The sequence below is a fragment of the Podarcis liolepis genome (genome assembly GCF_965112155.1).
Source record: "Podarcis liolepis genome assembly, chromosome: 11".
Taxonomy (NCBI): Eukaryota; Metazoa; Chordata; class Lepidosauria; order Squamata; family Lacertidae; genus Podarcis; species Podarcis liolepis.
In genome coordinates, this window is record NC_139565.1 from 20,542,037 (window position 1) to 20,555,278 (window position 13,242).

The 13,242-nt window shown below is 40.7% G+C and overlaps 1 protein-coding gene across 1 annotated transcript in view; it reads left to right on the forward strand.

Annotated features, from left to right (window-relative positions):
• Positions 1–13,242, forward strand: part of DTWD2 (DTW domain containing 2) — an 88,633-nt gene that overhangs the window by 42,709 nt on the left and 32,682 nt on the right. Inside the window, exon 4 of the mRNA XM_083464635.1 lies at positions 1,676–1,865. Within this exon, the coding sequence (XP_083320761.1) occupies positions 1,676–1,865 (190 nt within the window). The remainder of the gene's footprint in view (positions 1–1,675; positions 1,866–13,242) is intronic.

The window sequence follows — 13,242 nt, forward strand, 5'->3', positions numbered from 1 at the left end:
ATTCAACATTAAATGTGTTTAATGCATTGTTCGGTGTCCCTAAATCTAAGAGCTGAATGCAGTCATTGGATCATTTTATAGCAACCGCCACTCCCTAATGTCCATACATGGTTTTTGCTGCCTCTGAAGGAATGAAACTGTTCCACCATTTTATGTTTTCTTCTTTCTTATAAAATGGTTGGCTGCTTCCTTTTTTTTTTTTTTAGAGGTCTACATTATACAGGAGGGTTCAAAGTTAAGCCTGAGAATTTGCCAAAGGGAAATGAAACTTATAGATTTAATGGGGGGAAAGATGTTTGGAAATAGAAACTATACCAAGGTTTCACTTTCCCCTCTGATTGACTAAGACATTTAGGGAGGGAGTTGAAATAATTTACATATAGGGAAGAAAAAGAGAGAGGGGGGAATATGCTATGGGGTAGAGAGAAAGAGTTGAGGCACGGGAAGCTAGCACAATTGGAGCAATGTAAAAGGAAAGCCTAAAGAGAAGACTGCAAATGAAACTAGTCCCTGAATTCTGAAACAGATGGATATTGATAAACACAGTCTTGTCTGCGCTTAGGATCAGTTTGCCTTGTATTATTATGCTCTAATGGGGAATTGTTCAATTGTTTTATAAAATAGGTGTTTCTTTAAGAACATCTTTTTCCAGATTGTGTTACCCTGTAAAAACCATAAGTTGAAAATTGTGGTTTTTGAGTTTAAACAACCCGACCCCATGCCCAGTTGCCTTCCACGTCTAGCCAATAGAGAGGGTTGACTGGGACATTAAAAAATAATACTTCCAAAGATCAAAGAGCTGTTTCATGAAGGCAGCCAAGGAAAGAAGATAAAAAGGTAAAGGGACCCCTGACCATTAGGTCCAGTCGTGGCTGAATCTGGGGTTGCGGCGCTCATCTCACTTTATTGGCCGAGGATGCTGGCATACAGCTTCCGGGTCATGTGGCCAGCATGACTAAGCCGCTTCTGGCTAACCAGAACAGCACACGAAAACGCTGTTTACCTTCCCGCTGGAGTGGTACCTATTTATCTACTTGCACTTGGACATGCTTTTGAACTGCTAGATTGGCAGGAGCAGGGACCAAGCAATGGGAGCTCACCCTGTCACAGGGATTCGAACCGCCGACCTTCTGATTGGCAAGTCCTAGGCTCTGTGGTTTAACCCACAGCGCCACCCGTCTCTAAGGAAAGAAGATACCTGCTTGCTAACAGTGGGGAAGTCAGCAAAAAAGGAGGGGTTGGCAGAGCTGGTTTGCTTGTTTCCCATCCCTCTCCTGGGGAAGTCTGATCCATCACACTGCTCCTTGCACCCCACTATTGTTCTGCCTCCAAAGGCTAACAGCTTTCTGCAGTCTCATTCACAAAGTTAATAGGAGTGCAATACACAGGTTTCTTTCCCCGTGCATTTAAGTAGTCCTTGAGAGTGTTGGGTGGAATTATTTGGGGAAGATTGTAAATAAGTAGTTTCATTCCGATGAATGAAGAATTGGAGTTTCCTAAGCCAGTGGGGCTAAGTATGTTAAACAGATTTCATATGTGTGAATACCTAGAATCCAGGTTTATCATGAGGTGAAATGGGATAGGCAGGATCGAAAAAGACGAGCAAGTTCCATATTTGTACTTCTCGGAAAGAAAGAAAGAAAACACTAAAGTCACTTTTTCAATATTTATGTAGGTACCCTGAGCTGGCATCTGTGTGCAGAAATAAAAATACCTTAATATTATATCCCGGAGCTGGAGCAGCAAATTTGGAAGAGGTCGACTTGAGCTCACCTGATCCCTATGTGATCATTATCATTGATGGAACATGGAGCCAGGCCAAAGATATATTCTTTAAGAACACCCTTTTTCGAATACCTAAACAGGTAAGGTTTAACACTCAGACTTAAAAATGAAGTGTGCTTCTGCCTGAGTCAGTTCCCTTTGCAGACTTGCAGACACCTGCAACACAGCATTTGCATATACCTTTTATTATTAATTTAATATGGAAAATGCTGCTCCAAGTGGCTCTCCTCCCCATGTACATTATGCATGGAACTGTTAAAAGTTGTTACTGTTGCTGTTGAAAACAATTTTTAAAAAATAACCTTTGGGGTAAAATTCTTGGAAGAGATGCTTGAATAACTCATGGCTGGAGTTTTTGCTGACCAACGGCTTTACATATTCACATGTTAATGTAGTAGGAGGGTCCTTGACTCCTTTTAGTAGCTGAAATACTAGTCCTGTTTCATGTTGTTTTTACTCAACTATGCATTTGATCAATACCGTGACCTAAGAGAAATCTTTACAATGATGGCTTCTGCAGCAACACCTGGTATAATCTCTCTTCATCAAAAGTTATCTTCAGCAAAGGTAACCTTTGATTACATTGACAATAGCCCTTGTGTGCTTGGTAGAAATTCCACATTTAGTATGCTGTAAGCTTTTTTGACAGGTTTTAGATCAGGCTCAGAACTGCCAGGTCAGCAACTCACAGAAGTATAGAAAACTGCCTTATACAAGTCAGATCGTGGATCTGTCTAGCTTGATAGTATCTTTATATTGACTGACGGCAATTCCACAGAGTTTTAGGCAGGAGTCTTCCCAGCCTTATCTGAAGATGTCAGGATCTGAACTTGGAACCTTCTTCATGAAAAGCATTTACTGGACCACCAAGCTGCAGTTCTTCCCCAAACCACAAGCCTTTTAATATTAAACGTAATATGAATTTATTTAGTTATTTTGTTTATAGAAAAATATTGCATCCTGCTTTTCTCCTGCCTTTGAAAAATATCCTGCTTTCTGACTCCCAAGACGGGGTTGCAAATGAAGTATAAAACCACAAAGGTCAAAACCAAAATACTATTATCATTAAAGCAGTTGCAAAAAAAAAAAGCTAAAAGTAGCACACACAAAAACCCCACAGGACACAAAGAACACAGAAACTGGAGGTAATGATAAATTAATTAAATTGATCAACAGCAGAATCGAAGGCTTTTTCTCCTTCTTTAAAAATAGTGTTGAAACACCAGTGGAACACAAACAGAGGAGAAAGGAACAGTGGAGCAGGGAATTCCTCACAAAGGGCACTGCCTCAGAAAAAAGAAAGGCAAAATGACACACAGTGGTACCTCGGGTTAAGTACTTAATTTGTTCTGGAGGTCCGTTCTCAACCTGAAACTGATCTTAACCTGAAGCACCACTTTAGCTAATGGGGCCTCCTGCTGCCGCCGCGCTGCTGGAGCACGATTTCTGTGTAACCTGAACCATCTGTAACCTGAAGCGTATGTAACCCGAGGTACCACTGTATATCCAGATTTGTACTTCTACAGTGGTACCTCAGGTTACAGACGCTTCAGGTTACAGATGCTTCAGGTTACATATTCTGCTAACCCAGAAATAGTACCTCAGGTTAAGAACTTTGCTTCAGTATGAGAACAGAAATCGTGCGGCGGGAGGCCCCATTAGCTAAAGTGGTACCTCAGGTTAAGAACGGACCTCCAGAATGAATTTAGTTCTTAACCCGAGGTACCACTGTACTGAGATTCAAGAATAGAGGCTTGAGAAGGTCTGTGAATAGAATGCCTTATATCTCAATGTATGGCCTGGCTAGCTCAATTGGTTAGAGGGTGGCGGTGATAATGCCAAGGTTGCAGGTTTGATCCCCAAATGGGACAATTGCATATTCCTTCATTGCCGGGGGTTGGACTAGATGATCCTCAGGGTTCCCTTCCACCTCTACAGTTCTATGATTTGATAGAGGTGGAATACTGATCGTCTGTGTAGTGTTCCAAGTGAGTAAGAATATTTTTTTTAAAAAAAAGATTCTCTACCACAAGTAAGGTCTGTTACCTTCTCATCCGTTTAATGTTTTGTTTTGCTTTTGTTTATTAGTTTTATTAATTTCAGAGTGGTTTTCATGGCCTAAATAAAGCCTGAAAGAAGAGCAACTTAAGTTAATGCATCCTGAAGCATTATATAGAGACATTTAAAAATAAAAATGAATTAATGCATCGTTCCAGCTCGCAAGCTCCGTTAGTTATGCTGGTCCCTATCTGCTGTAAAATTCTCATGCAATTTATTAATCCGGTCCTTCCGCATATCATTTTTATTCTTCTGTTACAATTTCTTTTTTAAAAAAATTGCTGAAGGTTTGCCCATATGTGGAACTGGAACCATCAGTACAGTTCTGAGTTTGGCCATCTTAAGCATGGTGAACGGGTGGCTGAGAATTTTGTCGAGTAATCCTAATTGATTATAGGTTGTTCCTGCCCACCCCCCGTCCCCGATTGGAGTAGGATCTGGCCCTTACATCCTTCAGAGATGAGTTGTGCAGGCACTGAAACAGTTTGGAGCCAGGTTTTTCAGTTTGAAGGCAGAGAGAATCCAACAAAGAATGGCAGAGTTTTGAGATTTGTGCTGGCGTGTTTAGTGCGTTGTATGAAATTCAGTGGGGGTACAGGGTTTGTGAATGCAGACTTAGAAGATCTGCTCCCTGTTTAGGAGTGCATGTTTGCTTCCAACACAGGCTGCGTATATATTTGTAAAATAAAACAAATACCACAAAGACACCGTAAGTCCCCAGTTCTCATTCAAAGGGTCTAAACCCTGTAGCATCGCTACTGCAACTTTCCACTACTTGCGGGGTAGGGAGCACATTGTCTTGCTGTTATTGATGTACTATTAAAAGCTGAAATCTTGAATCCACATATAAAAGAAATACAGTCGTACCTTGGTTTTTGAACAGCTTAGTTCTTGAACGTTTTGGCTCCTGAACGCCGCAAACCAGGAAGTGAGTGTTCCAGCTTGTGAACTGTTTTTGGAAGCCAAATGTCTGATGGGGCTTCCACAGCTTCTGATTGTCTGCAGGAGAAACCGCACTTTGCTTTTTGAACATTTTGGAAATTGAACGGACTTCCGGAACGGATTCTATTCGACTTCCAAGGTACGACTGTATAGGGTGGGGAATTAATAAGTCTAGCACTCTCTTAGCCAGTTTAGGAATGTGTTGTGCTTAAAACTATTTACTTGTGACTGTACATCTCCCTTTTGGGTTTGAAGGAACTAGACGACAAGGTTCAGGAGAGTCTACTATTAGTAGGTGCAGGCTGTAGAAGGGAACTACTATTGCTAATGCTATTTAATAATAAATTCCTTTCTATTCAAGACATGCTTTTTTGAGAGATACTTTTAAACAACAGAACAGATACAGGGAGCTCTCAAATCTTACCGTAGCAACTAGCAACATGAGTTTTCTATGAGAAAAAAAATATTCACTCATTTATAAAGGAGCGGCTTGAGGAAATGAAGATCCCATACAACTAGGGCAAAGTTTATATGTACTGTGTTACCAAGATATTGGGCCACACTCCCCTCAGGCATGAATAGGCTAAAAATTGTTAAGAAGCAATAGGTACAAAGTTTATGCCTGTTTGCTGTTGTTACAGAACCTGAAGTGGTCAGTTCACACAGTGAAAATTGATATGCTGAGAATATGGTCAGAGAGAGTCAGTCAGAGGTTGGCATGTAAAGAAATGAATATTTCAGTTACTTTGCTGCACTCCCAACACCTAATTCAGCCCTAGCTTTTTAATACAGCAAAACTACTTAGAATGGTTGGGTCATGGCATGGTAAACAAATGTTTTTGGCTTGGTGTAAGGGGAAACAATCTTACATTATTTTGACATTTATCACCAGTTGACCATAAGATGTAACCTGTCAAAGGTAGGTGTGTGTGTGTGTGTGTGTGTGTGTGTGTGTAATTTGCTAACCTGTCAATGCTAAACTCAAACTAAGAGCTTTCTAATAACTTTAAATCTCCTTTTGCATTCATTAGCTGAAACCTCTTCGGAACTGTGCTAAACAGCTGAAAATGAGACATAATAACTGTCTGCAAAGTTCATAATAATGTTCTTTTTCATAAAATTTACATCTGAGGACTGTAATATCCGGCGGCTGCTATCGGTAAAAGTTATTGTTGCATGAACTGCAGCTTCCTTTTATGGCCCCAAAGATCAGCCAAACACAGGTTTAAAAAGCATCTCCCATATTTTACTGCCATTAATACAAAGGTTATATTATGACACTATTTTCTTATAATCAAGCTGTCTAACCCTTTGAGAGTAACCTGTATAACACAGAAGTAAAGTGCAATCCATGCTTTGCTTCTGCACAAAGTATGCAGTATTTCTTTCTTTCTCTAGAGAATTACTAAGATCTTCTTCTTTCAAAATAAGTTCTCTTTTTCTGCCAGCATTTATTTGCTTCTGAAGTTATTAAAACAAGGTTTTTATTACTAGAAATAATTTAAATTTTAATATAACAGTTGCCACACAAAAACTTGCACTAGTTGCGGATTGCACTTTTGCCAAAAAGTACATCTGAGCAAATGTTGAGGCCAGAACTTTATGTTACATTAAACACAAGTCCATCTCTAAAATGACAATTGTGTGTTTAATTCCATTCTTCTCTTTCATAATGCCTCAGATTGCAATCCTATATTCACTTAACCTAGGAGTAAGTCTCGTTAAATTTAATGGTACTTGCTTCTGAATAGAAATGTGTACGATAGTACTCTAAAACAAACCACATAGTACATTTTTCTCCCATTCCTAGCAGCAGATAACTCATAAAACACTTTCAAGGTAATACTTGGAAGATGATAGACAGATAGATAGATAGATAATTTTAAATGAAAAAGATGTCAAACCTCCCAGATCTAGAAACTTCAATTGTTTGTTAACAATGCAGCAGATGCTTCAACTGTTTGGTATTTTTTGATACTATGTAAGGCACCCAGAATGGCTACTACTACTACTACTAATAATAATAAAAATAATAAAACGTTCATATGCATTTGTGCACACACTTTGAATAGGAATCAGTGATACTGAAAATCTCAGAGCTGTGGTTTGTTTTTTGTGTATTCAAAATGGTTGACATACACATCTGTAGCAGAGGTAATTATCTATATTGTGATGGGGCTGACAAATAATAGCTTGCTACCAAAGGTACTTTGGATGCGGGTGGTGCTGTGGGTTAAACTGCAGAGCTTAGGGCTTGCCGATCAGAAGGTCGGTGGTTTGAATCCCTGCAACAGGGTGAGCTCCTGTTGCTTGGTCCCTGCTCCTGCAAACCTAGCAGTTCAAAAGCACATTAAAGTGCAAGTAGATAAATAGGTACTGCTCTGTGGGAAGGTAAACGACATTTCAGTGTGCTGCTCTGGTTCACCAGAAGCGGCTTAGTCATGCTGGCCACATGACCCGGAAGCTGTACACCGGATTCCTTGGCCAATAAAGCGAGGTGAGCACCGCAACCCCAGAGTCATCCGTGACTGGACCTAATGGTCAGGGGTCCCTTTACCTTTACCTTTACCTTTACCAAAGGTGCTTAGTGAATTTGAACCTTATCCAAGTCATAATCAGAGTATGACTTCTGAAATGGAAGAGAGAGGCAACTGTGGAGAGTTAAAATTTTCATTAAATTGTTGGAAGCTGCTTACATGCATAGTTCTCATGCTTGTTTCAGATTTATTGCTGTTTATCTTGCAGATGTTGATCAGATTTTCCACAGAAGAGCTTATAATTATGATTTAAGCCTTTTCAGGGAGTCAAAAGGAATATATATCCAATAAATAAAATGCAAGATTCCTCTCATTTTCTTGTCCTAAAGTGTAAGTGCTGTATATTCCAAAAAGCATAAAGAATGTTCTAGGACTATAACAAAACAGTTTCCCTTCCCTTTTACATGTAAATTATGTATATGCATTTTGTATTTCAGCATAAGAGTATTTCTAGCATACTATTTTTGCAAACAGCATTTCTTGCAGATAATCACATAAAATTACAGGTTTCTAAATGTATCCTATGTATGCGAGATTCTGTTTTATTTTCAGGATGAGGAGTACATTCTATCGAACATGGCCTGCTTGCCTTTCCTATCTTACATTTTTGCAGAAGTTAGTTCTGCTAAATTCAGTAGGATTTGCCATCTAAAAAGTGCCTCCAGCTTTTGTGTAGCCCCCCCCCCCCGGTTCTCAGATTCTAAATAGTGCCATTTGAATATAGATATAGAAGAGAATAAGATTCCTCATAGTTTTCAAAATACATTTTGAATGGGATGTTTTTAGTGTACAGTGGTGCCTCGCAAGACGAAATTAATCCGTTCCGCGAGTCTCTTCCTCTTGTGGTTTTTTCGTCTTGCGAAGCATGGCTATTAGCGGCTTAGCGGCTATTAACGGCTTAGCGGCTATTAACGGCTTAGCGGCTATTAACAACTTAGCGGCTTAGCGGCTATTAACGGCTTAGCGGCTTTAAGAAAAAGGAAACAAACTCGCAAGACGTTTCATCTTGCGAAGCAAGCCCATAGGGAAATTCATCTTGTGGAACGACTCAAAAAACGGAAAACTCTTTCGTCTAGCGAGTTTTTCGTCTTGCGAAGCATTCGTCTTGCGGGGCACCACTGTATTTCTCTTTCCACTTGGTTTTAATGTATCTATGTGGGAGTTGTGGGTTTTCTGGCCTGTTTTTTGGTTGTAAGTTGCTTTGGGTTGCCCTGGGCAAGATAAAGCGACTGACAAATTTAATAATAATAATAATAATAATAATAATAATAATAATAATAATAATAGATCAATGCAGGTGCATAGAGTATTGCTTGCACGAAGCTTCAGAAAACCAAGTTGACAGAGCTTGAAGAAACAAGATAATGTCTAGAAAATACTGAACCATTTGACTACCCAGTTCTAAACTCTTGTAACTATGTCCGAATAATGTTATTATTCTGTGTGACTGATTTTTATATCTGTCTGAAAAATTTGCATTTTTCTGTTAGCATAGGTAGTCTGTGTGCCTTGCTCAGAGGATGGAAGGGACTATATTGTCATAGTAAGTTGATAGAATATGTTTGCAAAACATAGCTTAAAGTTGTCCCCCTTTTACTGAGTATTGTTGTGGAAAGCCATCGTTTGTAATGCTTCACATCCATGTGCTTTACAGAAGCATACTACCCTGTGATGTTTTGGTGGAGACACAACTGAGAGAGGCTACGAAAGGGCCTCGCATGCACCACAGGTCTCCTTGCAGCAGCTGTCACATTTGGCGAAGGGGACGGTATAAGGAAGCGTTGCATTAAGCTGGCCCAGCAGATACAAATTAGTTCAGCGAAGGGAACACGTTTGTGTTCACAGCAGGCGCGGCTGCACAGTTAGGCTACTGGTATTTTGCACGAAACAATCACTCTCTGCTGCGAGAGAGGCGGCTTTTCACGAAGGGCGATATCCATAGCAGAGTGGGGAACAGATGGCTAAAAAGCACTTGACCTTATCATACTTCGTTATACGAATAAACAAAGTTGCAGAAGCTTTTTCCTCAGTGGCAACAAACCAAGTAGTAAACAGAAAACACACGCTTTTAATCTTTAAGCTGTTTGAAGCCTACTTTTGGGGGGGGGCACAGCAAGAAAGGTGCATCTAAAACAAGCAAATGTTGTGCCCACTAAAAGACCCGCAGTGAATTGGCCAGGCATATCCCAAAAGAAGCCAAGCCGCACAAATGTACAGCATTGCCTATAAAGGTACTCTTAGGCGACTTCCAGAATGGTTTCTTTTCATCAACTCAAGAAAATAAAAACCACGCCAGGCTTCTTTCACTTCACTGGGGGTTATGTTTGTGAGTAATTGTTCAATCACAGATGGCTCACAGCCTAACCCAGGGGTCAGCAAACTTTTTCAGCAGGGGCCAGATCCGACCTCCAGGCCTTAGTATGCCTACCCATGGCCTAACCCTTTGACATATTCACACCCCCCCTTTTAAATAGCAAGTCCATACTTACGGTCTTCAAATAAAAACATCCTGAAGGTCCCAGGCCACAGAGAGGTTAGGCTGGCCTCAACTAGAGCCAGGGCTTTTTCGGCTGTGGCTCCGATCTGGTGGAACGCTCTGTCACAAGAGACTAGGGCCCTGCGGGACTTGACATCTTGCCACAGGGCCTGCAAGACAGAGCTGTTCCACCAGGCCTTTGGCCAGGGCGCAGCCTGACTCCCTCCTTTGGCAATCTTTACAGAAATTAAGCTTAATGGTTGCCATCAATTGGATTTTAATTACCGTAATTTTTATAATGAAATGTTTTTACAATGTTGCACTATTTTATTGTTGTTAGCCGCCCTGAGCCTGGTTTCGGCTGGAGAGGGCGGGATATAAATAAAATTTATTATTATTATTATTATTATAGAAGATGTTTAGTGACCTTTTCAGAAAGTACACATCCATTCAATTTATAGAGAACACATTTTTTCCCAAACAAACAAAAAACGCAAGAGTTCAGACCCTAAATTCTTTAGTTGTACTTTAAAGCTAAACAGTCGTGAAAGGTGACACATCAGTAAGAATTTTCTCCACTGTTGTTTCTCTTCTTTCCAATAACAAGCAGAATCCTGTTCCCAGCTGATGCGAGGCAAATGGTAATAAAATTTCCCTGGAACCAGCATCTGTTTCCAGCACGGGTGACCAATCCAGTTCCCTGTATTCAGCGAGAGGCAGGCTGTGCAAGAAACTGCTGTTTTCAGTTATTGTTGGTTGTTTAGAGCTGAGCTGAAATTTTGTAAAGTGCAATTTGCATATTGAAATATTAATTTTAATCTGAGGAGAGCTTTCCATTGAACTAAGTAGATAAGAAAATGGTGTATTTATCATTCAGCCAAATTCTAGGCCACAGCACTCCTCTTAGGAGTTGCAAAAGAAGTCAGTGCCTCAAGGAGCCCTGCAGTTCTGAGCTAGTTCCCAAGGGTCTGCTGGAGTAAGCAACAGTCTTTAATTAACACCACTGTACTCGGAGAAGACAAAGACACACTTAAGGGGTTAATGTATCTGGAAGTAGAATGGGTGGGTGGGCTCAGCAGCCTTCCTGTGTTGTGAGCTGCAATTTCTCATTCACTTTCCTCCTTGCTTCTCTTGTAACCAGTAACGCCTGATGATCCTAAGTAAAATATTCAGTTTACGCATGCAGCCATGTCACTCTTCCTTGAGGTGAGACAAAGAACCTCCTGTGCAACAGGGCCAACCTCAGGAAAGTTCCCGATCTCAGGAGCAAGGAAGCTATATAGTCCATAAACTAGTTTCAAGGCCTAAGTTTGGGGGAGCTCTCTGACCTCTGCACAAACTTGGGCTCTTATGCTGTGGCAGTTTACCCTGTGTGACCTTTCTCCCAGCCCATATTACTATGACTGAGGTGCAGCAGTATGTGATGTGATCAGGACTAAAAGCCCTATGTACACAGCACAGCAATATGTGAAAGGTTATGGACAGAGCTACATATGCTTTCTGAAGCCCTTGACTAAGTTTTACATCAAGTCTGTCTATACTTTGTGATCCATAGTTATGCCTTACGCATGTAACTGGAAAACTATGTAGTCTTCTCGCAAGAAACTTTTAGGTAGCCTCAGTTGTTGTAATACAATGGTACCTTGGTACTCGAATGGCTTGGCTCCCGAACAAATTGGCTCCTGAACGATACCTGGAAGTAAGTGTTCCGGTTTGCGAATGTTTTTCAGAAGCCGGACATCCTACGCGGCTTCTTCTTGAGTGCAGGAAGCACCTGCATCCAATCAGAAGCTGTCCCTTGGTTAGGTTTCAGGAGTCGAACAGTTTCAGGAGTTGAACAGACTCCCGGAATGGATTAGGTTTGAGAACCAAAGTACAACTGTATACAGTTATTGACCCGTGTGTGTGTGTGTGTGTGTGTGTGTGTGTGTGTGAGAGAGAGAGAGAGAGAGAGAGAGAGAGAGAGAGAGAGAGAAAGGGTTAACCTGAGCCCTGAGCTCAAGTTACCATTGTGGGCAGGGCTTAGCTTGCTCTCAGCAGTCTCTGCTGCCTCCTCCCACTGGCTTCCCACTCTGTTTCTGGGAGAGCAAGCAAAGAAGGAGCCATGCAGCCATGGCTCCCTGCAAGTGAAATGAATCTCTCTAAAAGAGATTTAAAGTCTGCATTTTTTTCTAACCCAAGATTGCATGTTTGCTGTAACTTCTGGAAACTCTGTGAGTTTCACTTATTTGCAAAGCTAAGATTCTTGTTATTCATTCAAGCCTAAGTATTTTCATGGGGAATGTTTGTTTAAAGGTGGATTAGAGAAGATGTAAAATCTAACCAAGTTTTAATGTGCTTGGAGCTATCGTCATTGTGCTAACTCTGCTACGAGAAAAAAGATCTTTCTCCAAAACCTTTCTCTCAATCATTGAGTGCAAAGCCCTTGGTTTATTTCCTTTTGTTCATATTCATATGGTTACTGCAAACTTATATGTATGGAGAATACCTCTATATAAATTCAGAACTCAGATATGTTTTCCTGAATATGGGCTTTCTCAATCTTTCCTCTTCATTATGAACAAAACCATAAATACTTGTAAAATCTGCAGCACCTTCACTCGCAAGTGCCATCATTTATCAGCTTTATTTATTTTCTGCCAGTTTTCACTATTGGAAGAGGTTTAATCTTCTCATACTGTCACTGATGAATTTTTTCTTCACAGAACTGGACTGCAGGCTTCTGATAAGAACTAAAAAACGTTGTCATCCTGCTGGTCATTAGTTGGAAAAATTATTTTATACTTGAGGTTGTTGGTGGTTGATAAAACATCTTTCTAAAATAACCTAGTTCAATAAGCCTGAGCATTGTTCTTTAAAAACTGAGCTTCAGGAGAAGCTACATGTATGGCTGATTCTTGTGCAAGGTTTCTTCATGGAAGGCACAGAATATTATCTTGAAAGCAGACACGTTGTTCCTTAGGCTTTTTTTTTTTTACCTTGGGGCCTTAGGGAGATGTCATAGGTGGTGCTGAAACTGGTTATCAGGGAAATGTAAGAAATCTTAGCCTTGGGAGCAGAGCATATACTCAGGCTTTAATAATAATAATCATCATCATCATCCACCCATCTGTCCGGGTTGCCCCGGCCACTCTGGGCAGCTTACAGCATATACTGTACAAAAACATAATAAAGCATTAAACATTAGAAACTTCCTTATACAGGGTTGCCTTGAGAAGTCTTCTAAAAGTCAGATAGTTACACATCTCCTTGACATCTGATGGGAGGGCGTTCCACAGGGCAGGCACCGCTGTTGAGAAGGCTGGTTCCCTGTAGCCTTACAGTGAGGAAACTGCCAGAAAGTCCTTGGAGCTATGTAGATCTCAGTGTCGAGGCTGAAAGACAGGGGTGGAGATGCTCCTTCAGGTATACCGAGCCAAATCTGTTTAGGGCTTTAAAGATCAG